Here is a 20,557-nt window from a genome sequence, read left to right as displayed (position 1 = left end):
CTTATACGAAATCAGTGTTACAATGTGTGACCGTGACATCCAAAGTTAAGATGTAATATGATTTTGTTTTTCTTCTTTTCACCGATTGGACCGGATGATGTGCAGGTTTAAGGACTGTTTATTAGAGCAGGTGTCCAAGGAGGGACCCCTCTCTCTCCCTCCCTCTCCCTCCTGCATCAGCCTGCCTCTCCGTCTCTTGTTTTCTCTCTCTCCCCCCCCCCCCCGGGGGAGGGGAAATGAAGGTTTGGTTCTTTATGGCAGAAGAAGTCTATCTTACAACGTCAGGGGGGTCATTAATAACCAATTAGGAGGGTCAGTGAGGCTGATATATAGAGGGCCGAGCCTTTGCCAAGAGGAATGCTATCGGACCTTATCGTTGGAAGACACACAAGTCCACCCATCTGCACACAGTGGAGCAATCAGATTTTTGCTAGACTTTGAGAGACCAAGTTACTGGTTGCTGGTGCTCCCTTTCCACCCAGTTTGCCACTCCTTCCAGTTTGTATAAGTTCCCAGAAGCTCCTATGATGGGCTCAGTGTTACCTGCTGAAGCCCTGGTTCTTAGGACGGGTCTGAAGCAGCAGGGTCTGTCTTTGAGTGAAATGATTACCTCTGACATCCTGCACAGTTTTCTCTATGGCAGATGGAGAAATGTTCTGGGGGAGCAGCTGTTTGAGGAGAAAAGCAATCACACCAACCCGAAAACCGCCTTCACTGCTGAGGTCCTGGCTCAGTCTTTTTCTGGGGGTAAGTACCTCTTTGTAACTAACCCCCAATAAATCGAGGTGCAGGTAGCTGGGGGAGGGGGGGAGGCGATGAACTTAAAAAATAAAACCACTGTAATAAGCTGGTCACTGGAGAAACTGTACAGTCCTCATATTCGATCGGGAATGGATGGATATGTGTGTGTCGGGGGGGGGGGGGTGAGTTTCCCGGTAAATCGGCCACTGAATTGACAGGTTTGGCGCTTGGTAATCAGTCACGTTGGGGAAGGGGGGGGGGGGGGGAACTGGCGGCTTTGACGCCTTTGGTCTACAGAAACAAAAAGTTAGCCGGGACCTGGGGTTCCTTCTCCTCCTCCCCACAATCGCTTGTGACTTTCCCATTCACCCCTTCCCTCTTCCCCCCACGTTTTGCCAGGCATTCACACTCTTTTAAGCCCTGAGCCCCTTGCATTTAAGGCTTACTAGGCGTGTAATAGCAGTTGACTCAAAAAGGTTTTAAATTCATTGAGTTAACTTGTGCTTGACCTGAGAAAATTCTCCCTTAAACGAAGAACTTAAAGAGAGGTCAGAAAAAAAGTTTCTTTTCTTTAAGATGTCTCAAGTTCTTACTCCTCATTCATCACTCTTCAAACAATATCCGTCCCCTCTCTTGGCATCTATGGGAATCGGCTTTCTCTCCCCCTTTAGGATTTCTGTTCCTTCCTAATTTACCATGAAGACTAATACGGTTTCCATTCACCAGATGTCAGCCATCTAATCTCCTCATTTAGTTAGAGGAATTCCTCAGTCCTTTTAACAAGTCTTCCTGCATTCAGGCAAAATTTATTGCTACACCATTCGTAAGGGGGCTAATGAATTTAGAACTAGCAATTTCTTTCTAGTTGGGTTTAATAAATGCGTATCACTTTAACAGCAGGACAAATTGCTGAAGGCACTGAAATGGACACCATTTAACCCCGGTTTTCACACCCCTTTTGTCTAAAAAAAAAAGAAAAAAATTGGTTCCCAGGTAGAGCTGCTAAACTGTCTCTCTCTCGCCTGGTATAAAACCGTAATAAAAAAAAAAAAAAGAGAGAAATGAGTTTGCAGAAAGTCCCACACACAAGAAATGACTACATTTTCCTTAAAATTTCTAAGAAAATAAAGTGTTGGGGAGGGGTTTATTTTTTCTTTAATGTGTTGAAATTTAAAAGAGAGAACGGGAGAGAGGAAAAGGAATTAAACTACTGAATTTCTTATTCTTGACAATCTTTGGGAAATATAAAATTTGTTTCTTGGACAGAGCTCATAAAATGGAAATGCTCTTTACCAACACGATTTCTGCTTGCAATTCTCTGCCTTTGGCTTCTTTCCTTGCCTTGGGGTTGGTGGGGTGGGGGTCCCTCTAGTGTGTCTGATCCTACAGTCCGCACTGACAACCTGATGTGAGTTGCAAGAAAAGTTATTGATTCTTTTCTCTCTCCCCCTCCGTTTCCAAAATTTCCTTTCTTTGCAGAGGTGCAGAAACTGTCCAGTCTGGTGCTGCCCTCCGAGGTTATTATAGCCCAGAGCTCTATCCCTGGGGAAGGTTTGGGCATCTTCTCCAAGACCTGGATCAAAGCTGGCACTGAGATGGGCCCCTTCACGGGCAGGGTCATCTCTCCAGAGCACGTGGATTTGTGCAAGAACAACAACCTGATGTGGGAGGTAAAGAGCTGAAGACCACAGTGGGACTTCCAGGGCCAGGACGCTTTAGGAGGAGATGGCAGCCCCCCCCCCCCCTGAATCTCAGTCCCTTCCCTCCCCCCCTCTCCTCATACACCGTTTTGAGAGCAGAGAAAGTGGGGCTGCTGTTTGAAATGCTCTGGATTCCTGGTGAACTTCATGCCAAGCACGTACTGGAGCATTTATTCGAGGCCCAGGGGGTTATAATTGTTTCTGATGGAAATGTTTGATATGTTCACTCCTGTGATAGAGGCGAGCAATGTGCTTGAAGGTTTGGGCACAGAAGTTACTGGGGCTGTGGTTCTGGTTTGGGCACCTTTTGGCCATTCAGGGCTTAGTAGGGGACTGCTGTTTCCTGAACAAAGACGAGCTTTGCTCCCATAGAGGGAATAATGGCGCTGGCAGTCAGAACTCTTCATAAATATTTGTAATTGGCCAACTAAAGAGTAAACCTGTTGAAAGACTATTTTTTTTAGTGCATAGGTCTATATTAAAGAGAAATGTCAGAGGAGCTGGGTTCTGGTTAGGGAAGTATGAGACCAGTTTATAGTGCAGCAAAAGTGAGGGCGGGTAGCAAACCCCAGAGCCACTGTCCTCGGACTGTAGACCAGACTCAGGACTTGTCCAACACGCTGTTTCACTTTACAAAATGCAGACACTATTACTATGATTTTTGTGGAACCATATTTGACATATGCAGAAAACGAGAATATTTGCCAGCTCCGAAAGGAAGGCTTGTCACGCTTTTAGCCTGTTTCATCAAAAGCTTTCTTATTCAGTTCAATGGCGATAAATTCAGCTGAATTAAACATGTTTTGAAAAGTTTCCTGGAACGATTGAAACCCTCTTTTTTTCCAAAATATATCTTTATATCTATTTAATTTACTTAACCTTTTACAAGTCGGAACTGAAGGCTAGTTATAAAGTTATTTTTTTGCTTTTATTGTAAATATTTTTGCACAAAGAGGGAATCTTAGATGAGAAAATTTGGGCTTTCTCCATAGTCTAGGGAGCAGAAGTACACAACCCCCCCCCCTGCACATTTTTAGGAGATTCCCATCCCACACTAGTTCTGAGAACCAGGCTCTTTGCCATTACTTGGCTAGTGAAGGGCCAAACTGCAGCCCCTCTGACCAGCACTCTTCCCTCTTCTGAAATAGTCCGGGATTAGGTCTCAATCTCTTTCATGTAAGATCCTGGATTGAGAAGTCCACCTGTGCTTCTGAGAGAGGGCTGGAGTTACCCTTGAAGCTTCCCCCCCCCCCCCCACCATAAATGTTCTGTCCATATTTCCAGGTGAAGTGGTGGTCTTCATCTTCCCCTTCCCCAGTCCCCACATCTCAATTTTCCAATTCCTCAGTTAAGGTGCCCTTCATGGAACTAGTGGTTTCCATTCCTTATACAGAATCCAGGAAGGCATTGGGTGGAACAATATCCCAGAGTATGAATTACTCCTGCTGCTCAGGACAAATGCACAAGGCAATCTTACTTTAGTAATGTATAGGCAGAGCCAGTTTTAGGGGATTTCATTTAATCACTTGCTATACCACCTTTCATTTGACATTGCAAAATAGTTTACAATCAAATAACAATAACTTTTCAAGCAGCAATTTACAATAAAAGTTTACAATCAAATTAACAAAGCAGAAGGGTGAAAAACAAGGCAATTGCTTGGCATCCCAGCCCTACAAGAGGCCCCTTTGTCAAAACTGAGTAACATCCCCGAAGCAAAGCTTCCTCCAAGGATGTCCATCTCTGGCCCTACCTATAGTACCAAGCTGATGTTAGGACTGGGAGGAAGATGTAGCTAGGTCAGTAATATGATGGAGGCAGCTATTAGGGAGCAACTTTGGTCAGAGGTGCTGAACCAGGGAGCAATTTAAGAATTAAGAGTTGTTTCATCTATTTGTGTTAAACATTTTGGGGACATGTGGATCATGACAAAAAATGTCTTGTCTTCAAGAGAAACCAGCCCAGTGCCTTGCCTGTGAACACTATGAGATGAAATACAAACCTCCTCCCTCCATAGCACTGCTTCTCAGCTGCTTCCAGTGCAAAACTCAGAACCCACAGCAATGAATTTTTGCACGCCTTTTTACTCTCTCTGTGGGATAATAGACTTGCACTATGAATACTGCTTTGTTAATATTCCATCTCCTCCCCCATTTTTCTTCTAAAACACAGGTCTTCAATGAGGACAGCACCGTTCGTTATTTCATAGATGCCAGCCAGGAGGACCATCGCAGCTGGATGACGTACATCAAGTGTGCCAGGAATGAGCAGGAGCAGAATCTGGAGGTGGTCCAGATTGGGAACAGCATATTTTACAAGGCAATTGAGGTGAGGAGCAAAGGACAGGAACAGCTGCTGCTGTCACGGTGGTGCTGCGCTGCTGTTCATAGTTAGAAGTGCATGGGGTAAGGTGCAAAAGCCAATCATAGCTGCTCCTGTCATGGTGCTGTTCTTCATAGCTATAGAAGTGCACAGGCCAGGTACATAGCTAAAAGCTCTTTCTTTAAAGCTGAAGTTCTTCTAGAAATCAGAACTTCTTGTTTATTTAAAAAGAACAGAGGAGAGAAAAAATGATTCCTTTTCACACCAATCACTCAGATTCTCCAGCCTCCTTCTTGAGACAGGGAAGAGGGTCCCTGATGCCCTTTTCTTAGAAGGGCATTAAGGGGTTAATAGCAGGTGAAGCTAAGATCATTGTCCTGGTATTCTGAGACTTGCAGAGAGAATGGCACACCACCATTCAAAAATTAAAAAGACATTTAAAAAATGATGTGGTTCATCTTTATAGTGGAGGGGTTGGGCTCATGTAGTTTTCCTTCCGCCTATCTGGGTTTCCATGTTACTCAGTAGTGGTGGAATCCAGCATCAATAACTTTTCATTCACTACAACCCATAGCTTACCTAACCCTAGTCATTGGTTTGATGGTCCTCCGGGTGTAGGATCTGGAGGAGGACATACACTAGGTTTTTTTTTTTTCTGGGACCCTGCAATTACAGCCACTAGGTATCAAGTGCCGACTGAGACACCCTCCTTACAACAGCTGTTAGTGCTATCTCCATAGCAGCCCTGGCCTCAGGGGAGTGGAAGACCTTATCTGGGAATCAAACCCAGGTCTGCTGCATGGCACTGTCACTGAGCCTACCATAGTGGCTTTCCTCCCCCAAGCCTGACCACAACACCTTTTATCCCAAACATTTGACCAATACAAGCACACATTCTCTTCTCCCCAACCCAGCCTTTCTTCTATTATGCCATCCTCAGCCACAGCCAAGCACTTCACCGACATAAGAATTGCTATAGTGGATCAGACCAAAGGTCCATCAAGCCCAGTATCCTGTTTCTAACAGTGGCCAATCCAGGTCACAAGTACTTAGCATGGAATCTTTCTGCCTTTTGATATCCTGTTGCAGTGGATTTTCCCGAGTGTACCTTAATAACAGTTTGTGGACTTTCCCTCAAACCTCTTTTAAACCCAGCTACACAACAGCAAAGAATTCCAGAAGTAGAAGAGTGACTGACACTCTTGCTCAATCCCTAGCACTGCAGAAAATATATGAAAGGCAGCACATCTGTGGTGGGTTGGTCATATGCACTGATAGTTGCATGCATCACCCAACAACTTTTGGTGCTCTGAAAAAATGATAGTAATCTGCCATGAGGGTATTCTATTCTCAGTGGGGTGCACATGTGCATAATGCACGTATCTGCACCCTGCTGATCTCCACTAGCTGGGAGTGCTGTCAGGGAATCAAACCCAGTTGGCGGGAGGCTTTTGGATGTGTGCTCATACACGCATCCATGCTCCTCCCAATTCTTGCACACAAACTCACTCCATCTCTGTAGAACATCGGCCAGCAGCCTTATAAGCTTGTATGTTGGTGCCGGTCGCCACAATGAAGGCTCATTTTATTTACATATTTGTCGCACACCATTCCTTCTTTGAAATCAAAATATTAGATAAGAAGTGCTGCTAGAGGAAGGCAAGATGATACCTTGCAACCTTGACAGCTGCTTTTATTACAAATCATGCTAGGTCACGTCTGCAGAAAATACCTATTGTATTTATTCTAAAAAGCTCATACATTGCAGGCTATGATAATATTTATTGGACCTGTGATGTCCAGCATGTTTTGCATTAAGTTGAGATTTTGGTGTCTGTATTCAGGGGTGTATAGAGGGAATATGAAGAAATTTGGTCATACTTAATGCCTAGAAGCAACAGGAAGACTTTTAATGCAGAAAGCTACTGTGGCACCTAAGGTATTTCATATAACAGAAGACCATTGATGAGCCATATATTGGCTACTAAGAACCTTCTCATATGATACTAATTGTAAGACTACATATCTGTGCTTGAACATCATAACACGTGCACTTAAGTTCGGTCCCTACTTCCTCAGGTTCCTAATACATTTTGGATTTTTAGTCCATCTTTACAAATAACATTTGTATTCTATTAAACTATTAAAACCCAACATGTTCAAAAAGGCATACCCTACCGACCCAACTTAAATGCCCGAACCCTGCAACACAATGAAACCAAAGCTCGTAATGGTCATAAACTAACTCTTCTGTTCCTCTTCATGATTCCTTAATGTGTCTGTACACATGAACCTTATTCGATCACAACACCTTATTGTATTTGTTTCTCTACCGGTGGGCGAACGCCTTCACGGTATTATGTAAGCTACATTGAACCTGCAAAAAGGTGGGAAAATGTGGGATACAAATGTAACCAATAATAATAAAAATAATTCAGGTTGTATAAGCATGTAAATCCCTTCCCCAAAGACCTTAGTCTAAATAGATATACACAGGGGCAGTGGGACACCTTTTTGCTTGGGGTCACACCCAAACCAACTTTCGCTCATCTCTCATTCCCCCCCCCCCCCTTCTTCCCTGCCGTATTCTCTAGATGCTAATGCTGTATGGAATCAAGTTGGTTGGGCTGTGGCTGCTCAATCTGTATCACTTTTTGTAGGTATAAAAACAAGGCCACCATTAACATGGCACTGTACCCCCGATGAGCCTGCACAGGGTATGCAGCGGGGTGGGCATTGGGTGGCAGGGGAATTTTTCCTGCCACGCACCGCACCGGCACCCCTCTGTGGGAAGGAGGAGTAGAAGCCGGGGATTTATAATCCCCGGGGAGAGCCCAAACGCCAGCAAAGATGGTGTTCAGGAGGGAGAGAATTAATCCCTCCCTTCCTCCCTAATTGTTGGGATAAAGCATCCAGACATAATGTCACAGTTTAGGGCGGGTGTACCCAAGCCTGGTGAGAGATAAGCTAGGCAGCTGCGCTTAAGGTTGAGCCCTCTCGCTGCGTGGCGGGGAGCTCTGGTTTACTGTTTGGTGAATGATCAGTCTTGCTAGTGGCGACGGACTGGGATTGGCATGTTAAAGCTGCAAAGCTTCTGGTTGGCTTGGGTATACTCAGTTTTAAGTTCTGTTGGATTTAAATAAAGCTGCGGCCAAGTTGTCATGTTTTGTGAATACACAAGTCCTGTTTTCGTTTGTCATCAATGAAGTTTTTTAGCAGGTGCGAGAGGGCTACCTATGCAATGCTGGAAAGAGCACTCAGCTAAGACAAGCACCGATATTATGACGTGTGCACGCTGTCAAGTCCTGACACAGAAGTGTTAGTCCTGCTCCCTTTGGAGACACATCACATGAGTGATTCTTGGGGCTAAAGACCACTAGGCTGTGGGAAAGTTTAGTGAGTGAAACTGTCTAGCTAAAATATTATAGTGTTATTGATAAGCTTGACGTGATCAGGTGGTAGTCCTAAATTGCTCTGATAAGTTGACAAAGCAGTTCTTTTCCTGTTAATTGGCTCTCTGGCTGTATTTGGAGGAGTGGAGGATGGAGCTGTTTAGTTGCAAATGATGGGCCATCCAGCTATGATTTTTGCTGTCTCCCTCTTGGTGCAGCTCTCCTCAGCTTTGAAGCCTGTCAGTAGATGTCACTATTAAACAATGGCTGGAGGCCGTGACTGCACCTCTCCAGCCTCATGGTCTTAGGAGAAAGTTCTGCAGTTGCCATCTTAGTCTACTTTAGGGAAAGGGAAATGGGACTTGATATACCGCCTTTCTGAGGCAGGACGTCAGACTCACAGAAACAGAAGCCTGCGCGGCCGCATTGCTGATCTGCAAGGGCAGGCTTCTACATGGAATGTTGCTAATGGAATAGCAACATTCCATGTAGAATCTCAAACAGTAGCAACAGACTCTCCAATAGTAGCAACATTCCATGAAGAATCTCCAATAGTAGCAACATTCCATCTAGAATCTCAAATAGGGAAAGGAAAATGGGACTTGATAAACTGCCTTTCTGAGTTTTTTGCAACTACATTCAAAGTGGTTTACATATATTCAGGCACTTATTTTGTACCAGGGGCAATGGAGGGTTAAGTGACTTGCCCAGAGTCACAAGGAGCTGCAGTGGGAATCAAACTCAGTTCCCCAGGATCAAAGTTCACTGCACTAACCACTAGGCTACTCCTCCACTCCACTTTAAAGATCACTAAATAGAAAAAAAAAAAATAACAACAAAATAAAATTGATACCTTTTTGTGGCTGTAGGATGTGCTTCAAAGGGCACCAAGCATTGTCCAAGGACAGATGTTACACTGTTGTTGTTTGGCTTTACCTGTTAAACCATTCCTACCAAGGTCCTAATTTTTACTTTCACTATAAAGAGTCTGGCAAGAAAATAAATGTTCTTCCTTCTTCTGCAGACAATTCCCCCAGACCAGGAGCTTCTGGTTTGGTATGGAAACTCTCACAACACTTTCCTGGGGATTCCTGGTGTGCCAGGTCTGGAGGAAGAGCAGAAGAAAAATAAACATGGTAATTTCTATGCACCTTTCCTTCCCCTTCTCTTCCAGTGCAGTCACTCCTACAGCCACAGTGAGAGTAATAGAAACAGAACACTTAAGTGCTTCAGAGAACAGGTGAAATAAAGAAGCAGCAGGGCAAGTCCCAGCACCCCACCTGCCCCATCACAGGCCAGGCAGCAGCAGTGCAGGATCTCCTAGGGGTGCCTTTTGTCCAGTGCAGTGAATTAAATGTGGGTGGATACAAGAGGTGAGAGAGGGTAATCTGGAAGGAGGAGGAGGAGGACCTGCCCATTGATTGCATTGCATTTTCAGAGATTCACCACTACTCTGGTCTCTCAGGTTTGCCTGTTTCTGATGAAAACCCCTTCATCACCACTCTTGTAGCTTTTTTGGGGGGGGGGTCACCCTAGTTATTCTTGCAAGTATTACATGGGTGGCATCAGCAACAGCGGTAAAGGTTCCCCATATCCACTCTCCCCCAGTGTGGGGGTCTTTTACAAAGGTGTGATAGCGTTTTTAGCGTGTGTTAATGATTAGTACATGCTAAACACTAGAGACACCCATAGGGAATGTATGGGCAAAATGCTACAGCGCCTTTGTAAAAGGAACCCTTTATTAGCAATACACCTGGAGCTGCAGTTCTACTTAGCAAATTCTAGCATGGGCTCTACATCTTCCCACACACACACAGAGTTGCAAATAGCATGGATTAATTTTGACCCACCTGCCTGGGATGTCCTAACTCGAGGGCTATATATTAACCAAATCACTTAAAGAAAAGTTACCCACATAATTTTAGGAAGGTGTTTTTTTTGTTTGTTTGTTCTTAACAATCTACCTGCGTAGTTCCTATCTGAATATCTCCCTTTGGGGTACCTGCCTATCTTCCCTTTGCTCCATGCACATGTACTGAAAATGCAAATACAGTAGGACGCCAATTATCGGGACTAACCTCACCAGAGAGCAGTCCGGATAATGGAAAATCCGGATAACTGGGTATTCCTTAAGAGCACACACTTTGAGAGTTACATGTGGAGTGTTATTTTTTTATTTTTAATAATAAATGAGAAAAAAATACCCAACTCTGTGATGATATAAATTTTTTTTACTGTAATTGGGCATAATTTTATAAAATAAAATTTATAAAATAAAGAACTTGGAAGCAGTCTGGATAACTGGACTTCCGGATAAGCAGAGTTTGGATAAGGGGCGTCCTACTGTACCTCTGTATGCTTTCTGTCTCCCGAAATGAGGCCTAATATTCAGTGGGCATTAACTGGGTAGGAAAAATTCCGCTCAGTGGCAGGGACCTGAAAACTGACCTCACTGCTCAGCACTATCCAGTTAAAGGTGAGGCAATTCTGCGCCACAGCTGGAAGTTATCTGGATTCTACTGATCTTTTAGCACTGGTACCTAGATAACTATTAAGGCAGTTAGGTCATTACAACAGTTGTTTTAACTTGCCTGGATCAAGCATTGAATATTGGCAATACCCTGATAGTTACTAAAGAGCTGGGTACCAGTATCCAGGTATGGCTTGGCATTAAGTATCTGGGTATAGAAAATCCCTTGAGGGACCAGCCTTATAAATGCTAAGGCCAGGTTTAATATTACACCCTATACTTATAAATATAACCCTGCTATTTATTTTCCTAGATTTGTGATCCTGACGCAAAGGTCCTAAGTTTTTGTCCCCCCTGCCTATATCCACCCCTTTCCTGTGGTCATCAGCTCCACAAAGAGTTGTGGTGTAACTGATTTAAATCTGTCTACTAGCCCCCACCCACATAGCACAAACACCCAGGGTTGAGATGCCACTTTCTAGCGGTTCCAGTGCGTAGGGGTGCGGGGTCTACTCTCTGTGATGTCACTGGCCATTGTCTAAGCAGCACTTCTATTGGTCAGTGTGGTGACATATGGTGACATATGCAAGTACTGTGCTCGGGGTGGGAGTAGAATCTTCTGAGGCTGCATCAGGCTGACCCAAGATTTCCTCTTTTTTTTTCGTCTCTCTCAATGAACAGATGACTTCCATCCGGCTGATGTTTCGAGCGCTGCTGCAGGCCGCATGCGCTGCGTGATCTGCCACCGGGGCTTCAACTCCCGCAGCAACCTGCGCTCCCACATGCGCATCCACACTCTGGACAAGCCCTTTGTGTGTCGCTTCTGTAACCGGCGCTTCAGCCAATCGTCAACACTGCGCAACCACGTGCGGCTGCACACGGGGGAGAGGCCCTATAAATGCCAGGTGTGCCAGAGTGCCTATTCGCAGCTGGCTGGCCTGCGAGCCCATCAGAAGAGCGCCCGGCACCGGCCCTCGGCTAGCTCCCTGCAGGCGCATTCCCCCACGCTGCCCGTGCCACACCCAGCCTCCCTGGCACACCACATCCCTACCATGGTGCTGTGAGGCCATATGTGCAATAGAACAGCTTGGCTCCTGGCTCCAAGTCTGAAATGATGGGTGAGTCTGGTGGTAAAGCATCCAGCACGATCTTGATCAGAACAAAAAAAAGAAAGAGAGAAAAAATGGAAACATCAGGATCAGTTCCTTCCGAGCCAGGGCCAGGGCAAGGGATTGCACCAATACAGGCTTTAGGGCAGTGCAGAGCGGAAGCTCTGGTACCCAGCTAAGACTGCGCACCTGACCTTCCTGAGACACTGTACTATGGCGAGTGCTACTGTCTTCCCTCAGCCCTGTTCTGATGGCTCAATAAATCAGTCATGGTTGGTGGCAGTAAAATGTTTTATTGTCTGTAAATTTGAAGGTGCAAAATGTGGCAAGTTTATAAAAACAGCCAAGAAGCAACTTCGAGGGATATCAGTGACTTTGGCCAGCGCTGTTTGCTAATGTGGTGCTGCCCTCTACTGGCCACCTCTGGAAATCGTTGTCCCTGACCTAACCCATGCAATCTGTAAAATAAAAATAAAGGTATATATAAGGAAAAGTTATGATATTAATAACTATAAGATATATAGAGTTTTCACAAACTGTTCTACTTCCAGAAAAAGTCACTTTAACTTTGTATATATATATATGTAAAATATTATTTACAAAACTTTGTTATATTATTTCAGGGTCTATGTACAAAACTTGTAAATAATTTGTACCTCTCCCATATATTCTAAATAAAATTCTGAAAAGTATTCACGGGTGAAAATACCCACTTTTTATGTTTTAGGAAAGGATTGCCAGCAAAGGCTGGAGAAGGGATCTGACAGCATAAAACTTTTTACCAATGCAACCACCGCCTTGAGTGAATTCCTTCAAAAAGGCGGTAAATAAATCCTAATAAATAAATGAAAAAGCAAACAATTAAGAGCTGGGTTTCTTAAAGTGCATTGCTGCTGTCAGTGCACACTAACACCCTTACCCTCCCCCTTTTACAAAGCTGTGCTTTCAGCTGCCGGTACGGTAAAGCCAAAACAACCCATTCAAAGTTAGGCCACGTGGCTTTGTAAAAAAGGGGGGGGGGGAGTGTTTAATGTGCAGTATTAGTAAATAAGTTTCATTACATAAAATAGGACTTGCAATAAATAACAGATGTTATTACATGTTAACACATTTTGGTAAATCTAGCCCAAACCCTTTTTACCATTGTTTGAACTACTAATGGGTGATTTTAATTACCCAAATATTGACTGGATAAATGTTACATCAGGGATCACTAGGGAGGTAAAGGTGTAATAAATGACTGCTTCTTGGAGCAACTGGTCCAAGAATTTATAAGAAGAGGAGCTATTTTAGATCTAGTCCTTAATGGAATGCAGGGCATGGTATGAGAGGTAATGGTGTTGGATCCGCTGGGAAACATTGATCATAATATCAAATTTGAGCGGTATTTTGAATGAAGTCATTAAGAAATCTACTGTAGCAGCATTTAATTTTTCAAAAGGGTGACTATGACAAAATGAGGAAAATGATTAAAAAGAAGCTGAAAGGGTTATGACTTTAAATCAGGTGTGGACATTGTTTAAAAATACCATCGTGGAAGTCCAGACCAAATGTATTCCACGTATTAACAAAAGTGGAAAAAAGAGAAAATGACAGCCAGCAAGGTTAAAAGGTGAAGTGAAAGAAGCTGTTAGAGCCAAAAGACCATCCTTCAAAGAATGGAGAAAGGATCTGAATGAAGAAAATAAGAAGTAACATAAGCAGTGTCAAGCTAGATGCAGAGCACTGATAAAGGAGGCTAAAAGAGAATAGGAAGGAAAACGTGCCCTGAAGATAAAAACTTATAGTTACACCTTTTTAAGGTACATCAGAAGCAGAAAGCCTGTGAAGGAATCCGGGGAACTGTTAGATCATGAAGGAGCAAAAGGGGCACTAATGGGCTAATGATCACAAGCAAACGCAGGCACTAGAGGCTATTAGTGTTGTACTAGTGCCTGCCGCCGCCCCATGATCAGAGCCCCTGAGCGCATGAAACAATGCGCTCGTGTGCTCTGAACACAACTAGCATGCAAATGCATGCTAAACGGGGCTCTTAGAACAAGTACCATGTAAATACATGCTAAACATATTCCTCCTCAATGATCATCCCGAACTCACCTCAACCTTCATTACCCAACCTGCAGGGGCTTGAAGTACAAGACGATACACGCGTCAACCTTTTCCTACAAGAGCACGAAGTCTTGGAATACATTACCACGCAACCTAAGAATGATCAACGAACAAGCCTCCTTCCGTAAACTACTGAAGACACACCTGTTCGAACAAACTTATGGAAAGAGCCAATACACATAGAGACCACTCACTGTCCAAAATGCAATACACATCCACATCTGATCCATCATCCCTTTATCCAGTCAACCATACATTCGTCCACGGAACTATGTACACTATATGTCTAGGCGCCTAATAATGCCCTTTTTTCCCATTGTCTCTTTCTAATGTCTCTGTGTTTTGTCCCATTGTTATACTACCAACGATATTCGAATGCCTCGCACAACTCTGTACAATGTAATCCATAACTTAGTTGTAACAAATGTATTTCTATTATTCAAGTCTTATTGTAAGCCACACTGAGCCCGCAAATAGGTGGGAAAATGTGGGATACAAATGCAACAAATAAATAAATAAATCATAAGTACATAAGTATTGCCATACTGGGACAGACCAAATATCCATCAAACCCAGCATCCTGTTTCCAACAGTGGCCAATCCAGGTCACAAATACCTGGCACGATCCCAAAAAAGTACAAAACATTTTATACTGCTTATCCCAGAAAGAATGGATTTTCCTCAAGTACAATTTAGTAATGGTCTATGCACCTTTCCTTTAGGAAGCGTCCAAACCTTTTTTAAACTCTGCTAAGCTAACCACCTTTACTACATTCTCTGGCAATGAATTCCAGAGTTTAATTACATGTTGAGTGAAGAAAAATTTCTCCAATTTGTTTTAAATTTACTACTTTGTAGTTTCATTGCATGCCCCCTAGTCCTAGTATTTTTGGAAAGCGTAATCAGACGCTTCACGTCTACCCGTTCAACTCCACTCATTATTTTATAGACCTCTATCATATCTCCCCTCAGTTGCCTTTTCTCCAAGCTGAAGAGCCCTAGCCACTTTAGCCTTTCCTCACAGAGAAGTCGTCCCATCCCCTTTATCATTTTTATTGCCCTTCTCTGCACCTTTTCTAATTCCACTATATCTTTTTTTAGATGCGGTGACCAGAATTGAACACAGCGAGCCAAACATTGGTGTGCAGGCCCTCCATTCCCCCCAATACAACCCCCCCACAGAAACCCCTCCCTCTCAGGAACCCCAGCCAATGACACAGTCCCCCTGACCCAAGGTCAAAAAAAGCCCTGATGGCCCAGTGGGCTGCAAATCAAACCCCCTCAACCTGGTGGTCTATTGGCCTTCTTCCACCGCCCCACCCATATCTTTGTTGGAGGAGGGAGGTACATTCCCTCCTCTTCCAGCAGTGCCGTCTTAAAAATGGTGGCACCTTGCCCTGCCCAGTGTATCCTGGGATGCACTGGGCGGAGCTTCACATCATATAAGGCGCTGCTGGAAGAGGAGGGAGTGTACCTCCCTCCAACAAAGGTAGGGGAGGCAGGGAAGAGGGCCACTAGACCACCAGGTGGGGGTTGATTTGCGGCCCACTGGGCCACTAGGGTTTTTTGGGGGGGATACTAGGGGTGGTTAGAGGGGCTGGAGACCCACTGGATCTTTAGCCCTTCTGAACTTGATCTAGATGTAATTGTAGACAATGAACTGAATTGTTCTGCCCAGTGTGTGGTGGCGGCCAAAAATGCAAACATAATGATAGGAATTATGAGGAAAGGGTTGCAAAATAAGACCAAGAGTATTATAATGCCTCTGTATCACTCCAAGATGCGCCCTCACCTTGAGTACTGCGTTCAGTTCTGGTTGCCGTATCTTAAAAAAAAAAGATATAGCAAAATTAGAAAAGTTTCAAAGAAGAGTGACCAAAATGATAAAGGGGATGGAACTCCTCCCATATGAGGAAAAGCAAAAAAGGTTAGGTCTCTTCAGCTTGGAAAAGTGAGGGCTGAGGGGGGATATGATTGGGTCTATAAAATCCTGAGTGGTGTAGAACAGGTAGAAATGAATCAACTTTTCACTCTTTCAAAAAGTACCAAGATCAGCGGACACTCAATGAAATTATATGGAAATACTTTTAAAACAAATAGGAGGAAATATTTTTTCACTCAAAGAATAGTTAAGCTCTGGAACTCTTTGCCAGAGGATGTGGTAACAGCAGTTAGCGTATCTGGGTTTTAAAAAAGTTTGAACAAATTCCTGGAGGAAATGTCCATAGTCTGATATTGAGATAGAAATGGGGGAAGCCACTGCTTGCCCCGGAATTGATAGCATGGAATGTTACTACTAATTGGGTTTCTGCCAGGTACTTGTGACCTAGATTGGCCACTGTTGGAAGCAGGATACTAGGCTAGATAGACCTTTGGTCTGACCCAGTATGGTTATTCTTATGTTCTTAACCCACCCCCCCCCCCCCCCAATAACCTTTAGCCAACTTTCAATTCCGATAGGGCTGTTTTTCAGATCCACGCACATTTGCAAACCTGTGGACATGTAGACCACATAGGTTTGGGTTAGAACTTCTTGTTTTGTTCAAAATTGTACCACATGTTATGTTGTTGATATTTTCCCTATCTTATCTTCTTCTTTTACTGTTATAAATCTAAGGGACATATTTACTAAAGTGCCTTAAAACTAGTTAAATCTTTTGCAGCAGTGGTCACTGATTGCAATATATGGCACAGTCGATTTTTAACATTTATTACTGTTCTGGGATCTTGCCCGTTACTTGTGACCTGGATTGGCCATTGTTGGAAACAGGATACTGGGCTTGATGGACCTTTGGTTTGTACCAGTATGGCAATGCTTCTGTTCAAAACACTAACACAACCCAGCTGTATTTCTGTACTGGAGTAGTGGCTGTCCCTCTGCTGGCATCTGAGTATAGGTAAGTACTGTCATAAGTTACTGCCACCACATACCAAGCAAGATCTTTCTAGTATTCACATTTATTTCATGTTTACGAAAGCTGCTGGTGCACCTGAAAAATCATTTCTAAAATCCACGGTGACCTCCTGGAAGATCTGTGGCTAAATGAGGGGAACAGAAGATTGTTTTCATGTACCAAATAACAACATGGTATGGAACGCAATGTTTTTCCACATCTGCCCATGCAAGAACAGATGGTAAAATGGACATGCCCTCTTACCAGCTACCACTGTTCATCCCTTCTATTATACTACCTGGTGTATGTAGTGCTTTAGAATTACATATAAGAGGAACAGCCCCCTTTTCAGTAGAGCTTACAATATAATCAAGACAGACAGAGAACCCACAAAAGATAGTGATAATACATTTATTTAAAAAAAAAAAAAAAAAGAGGTTGAAATTACAAAGCTGTGAATCATCAAATTGGGGGGTTAAGAATAAAAAACAGCCTAAAAATCCAAAATTTTAACTTGGATGTGAATATGCCGAGAGTGCATGATGTATTGACTCAAAAAGTCTATTCAAAGCATATGACAGAAAACATGGCATCAGAAGCCCTGCACAACAATCTCATACATCAAAAGAAATAGAAAATCTTGATTTTTAGGGAAAGGGATAACACTTACCTATAGCAAATCTCAAGATCTCCAGCGGACATGATGGAAACATATCTTTCCATTAGCCTTCTTTTTAAAAATTATTCAGTCATAAAAATTCAACCTCATGACTCACAACTTTGTCCTACAACTTGCTGATCTGTCATGGTAAGTCAGAAAACTCTACATGATTTTTCACAAAATTATAAAGCATGCATATTTATTCATTTTTTAATTCTTTTATTTATAGCTTGCACCAGCCACAGTTCTGGGTGGACATAATAAATCCACTTAAGCTATCCAAACCTTCTTTAAACCCCGTTAAGCTAGCTGCTTTTACTACATTATCTGGCAACAAATTCCAGAGTTTAATTACACATTGAGCGAAGAAATATTTTCTCTGATTCATTTTAAATTTACAATTTTGTAGCTTCATTGCGTACCCCCTAGTCCTAGTATTTTTGGAAAGACTAAACAAGTGATTCACGTCTACCATTACACTCATTATTTTATAGACCTCTATCATGTCTCCGCTCAGCCATCTCTTCTCCAAGCTGAAGAGCCCTAACTGCTTTAGCCTTCCCTCATAGGGAAGTTGTCCCATCCCCTTTATCATTTTTGTCACCCTTCTCTGTACCTTTTCTACTTCCACTATATCTTTTTTGAGATGCGGTGACCAGAATTGCACACAATATTTGAGGTGCGGTCGCACCATGGAGCCATACAAAGGTATTATAACATCATCATGTTTGTTTTCCATTCCTTTCCTAATAATACCTAACATTCTATTTACTTTTGTTAGCCACCGCCGCACACTGAGCAGAGGGTTTCAACGTATCATCAATGAAGACACCTAGATCACTTTCCTGGTCTATGACTCCTAATGTGGAACCTTGCATTACGAAGCTATAGTTCGGGTTCCTCTTTCCCCACATGTATCACTTTGCATTTGCTCACATTAAATGTCATGGTCATGTGCCATTTGGATGCCCAGTCTCCCACTCTCATAAGGTTCTCTTGTAATTTTTCACAATCCTCTCGCGATTTAACAACTTTGAATAACTTTGTGTTGTCAGCAAATTTAATTACCTCACTAGTTGCTCCCATCTCTAGATCATTTATAAATATGTTAAAAAGCAACAGTCTCAGCATAGACCCCTGGGGAACCCCACTAACTGTCCTTCTCCATTGAGAATACTGTCCATTTAACCCTACTCTCTGTTTTCTATCTTTTAACCAGTTTTTAAATCCACAATAATACACTACCTCCTATTCCATGATGCTCCAATTTCCTCTGGAGTCTTTCATGATGTACTTTGTCAGACGCCTTTTGAAAATCCAGATGCACAATATTGACTGGCTCAATTTTATCCACGTTTGTTCACTCCTTCAAAGAAATGTAATAGATTGGTGAGGTAAGATTTCCCTTCACTAAATCCATGTTGGCTTTGTCTCATTAATCCATGCTTATGAATATTTTCTATAATTTTGTTCTTTATAATAGTCTCTACCGTTTTGCCCGGCACCGACGTCAGGCTCACTGGTCTATAATTTCCTGGATCACCTCTGGAACCTTTTAAAAAAACAGTGTTTTATTGGCCACCCTCTAATCTTCTGGTACCATGCTTGATTTTGAAGATAAATTACATATTACTAACAATAGTTCTGCAAGTTCATTTTTCTGAAGTCATTAGGAGCGAGGAATGGTTTCAACTTATGCCGGTTTAATTGCATCTAAGGCTTCAGTGCTAGGGAAGAATCCAGATTCCTCCCAAGCTTTGCACCTGAGATAGCATGGGGAATTATGATTTCTCAACTCCATCACCTGTGCCCTACTTAGAACCGTGCACCCACATTACCACAGGCCACTTTTTGGAGCACCTTTGTAAAAGGACCCCTAAGGTAGTTGAATTACGTGGTCAACTTTGCAAGGTGGGGAAGGGAAGGAGCTCACAGCCCACCTGATGCTATGATTTACCTCCACGTGGAAAAGGTTGAGAAGCATGGTTGGAAAAATGGGTCAAGAATAAAGGATACCAGGGTTCAAATCCCCACCCCCTCCACCCACTGACACTCATAGTAATTAAGACTGGTCCTTGACTAGATGTCCACCTAGGACAGCAGTAGTTGAGTTGGGGGAGGCAGTGGTATTATAGGAGAGCATCATCTTATGTCCCCTCCCTTACACCTGCCCTATGTCCAGCATCTTCTCCCTGCCACACTGCAGTCATCCTACGTCTTCCTGTGCTGTAGCTCCAAAGAGATTCAGCACCGGTGCAGAACCTTTCAGCAGAAGTCCATACTCAAGTGCTAGTGTCCCACCCTCCCCTCCTACACAAAGTGTGTTGAGGGAGGGCAGAATGCTGTAGCGCTTTAACTTTTTTTATTTTGTGTTGTTAATGGTCAAGATTTTTTTAAATTCTTACTATGGATATTTATTTGTACACCACCAGTTACTATAGGATTGTGCAGTTTATATATATTTTAAATAAATAAACTGAAAGGCTCTACAGCTCAGGAAGGGGTAGGATGGAAGCAGGGGGAAGGGACGGGAAGGGACAAGGAGATGAGATGTTCGAACCCACAGGTAGATAGGGGAAGACAAGATGCTAGCCATGGGGGGGGGGGGGGAAAGCAAAGTCCCCGAGATGCCCCTGTTGGGGGTTGAAGGTTCCCCTAGGGTATCAGATACCAGTGGGCTCCCCTGATTGTAATCTTGGACAAATCACTTTGTTGCCTCATGTACTTAGTTATACTGTAAGTTTGTTGGGAGGAAGGCATTTTATTATTCTTAAATTACCATTAAGCTGCCTTGAACATTGTCAAACTTACCTGTTCTAGAGACTGGATCTGGGTGTTCACACCTGAAAGACATAAATTAGTTCAAAAAGAATCAATTCTTGAGACATACACAATAAAGGAAAGTTATAACTATAGAGTAAGAGACAGCAAATAAGATACTTTGGTTAATACTTATCTGATGGTTTCACTGTTGTTCTTAAGCTATACCACTGAACCTGTAAGAGAAGTTTCTTTTGTTAGTTTATGTTTAAATATATGTTTATACAACAAAAGAACCTAATGTGCTAACAACACCACATTTTCTATACCCCAAATTGGGTTTAAATAAACAACTAATAACTTGTACTTACCATCTGTCTGGTTACTGGGTCTTAAAAT

General features: G+C 43.0%; 1 protein-coding gene across 1 annotated transcript; it reads left to right on the top strand.

Moving 5' to 3' along the window:
* The first annotated feature begins 394 nt into the window (after positions 1–394).
* PRDM12 (PR/SET domain 12) lies at positions 395–12,058 on the top strand. Its single transcript, XM_030207227.1, has 5 exons — positions 395–747; positions 2,221–2,411; positions 4,614–4,769; positions 9,180–9,291; positions 11,307–12,058. Exons 1-5 carry the CDS (start codon positions 525–527, stop codon positions 11,687–11,689), a joined length of 1,065 nt encoding a protein of 354 aa, XP_030063087.1. The 5' UTR covers positions 395–524; the 3' UTR covers positions 11,690–12,058.
* Positions 12,059–20,557: the final 8,499 nt, after the last annotated feature.

The sequence above is a fragment of the Microcaecilia unicolor genome, chromosome 6, assembly GCF_901765095.1.
Source record: "Microcaecilia unicolor chromosome 6, aMicUni1.1, whole genome shotgun sequence".
NCBI classification, from domain to species: Eukaryota; Metazoa; Chordata; class Amphibia; order Gymnophiona; family Siphonopidae; genus Microcaecilia; species Microcaecilia unicolor.
This window is presented reverse-complemented; position numbering and strand designations above follow the sequence as displayed.

Coding starts and splice junctions, on each gene's coding strand:
- PRDM12 (XM_030207227.1), top strand. CDS start 525: ATGATGGGCTCAGTGTTACCTGCTGAAGCCCTGGTTCTTAGGACGGGT. Junction 748..2,220: donor GGCTCAGTCTTTTTCTGGGG/GTAAGTACCTCT, acceptor CTTTCTTTGCAG/AGGTGCAGAAACTGTCCAGT. Junction 9,292..11,306: donor GCAGAAGAAAAATAAACATG/GTAATTTCTATG, acceptor CTCAATGAACAG/ATGACTTCCATCCGGCTGAT.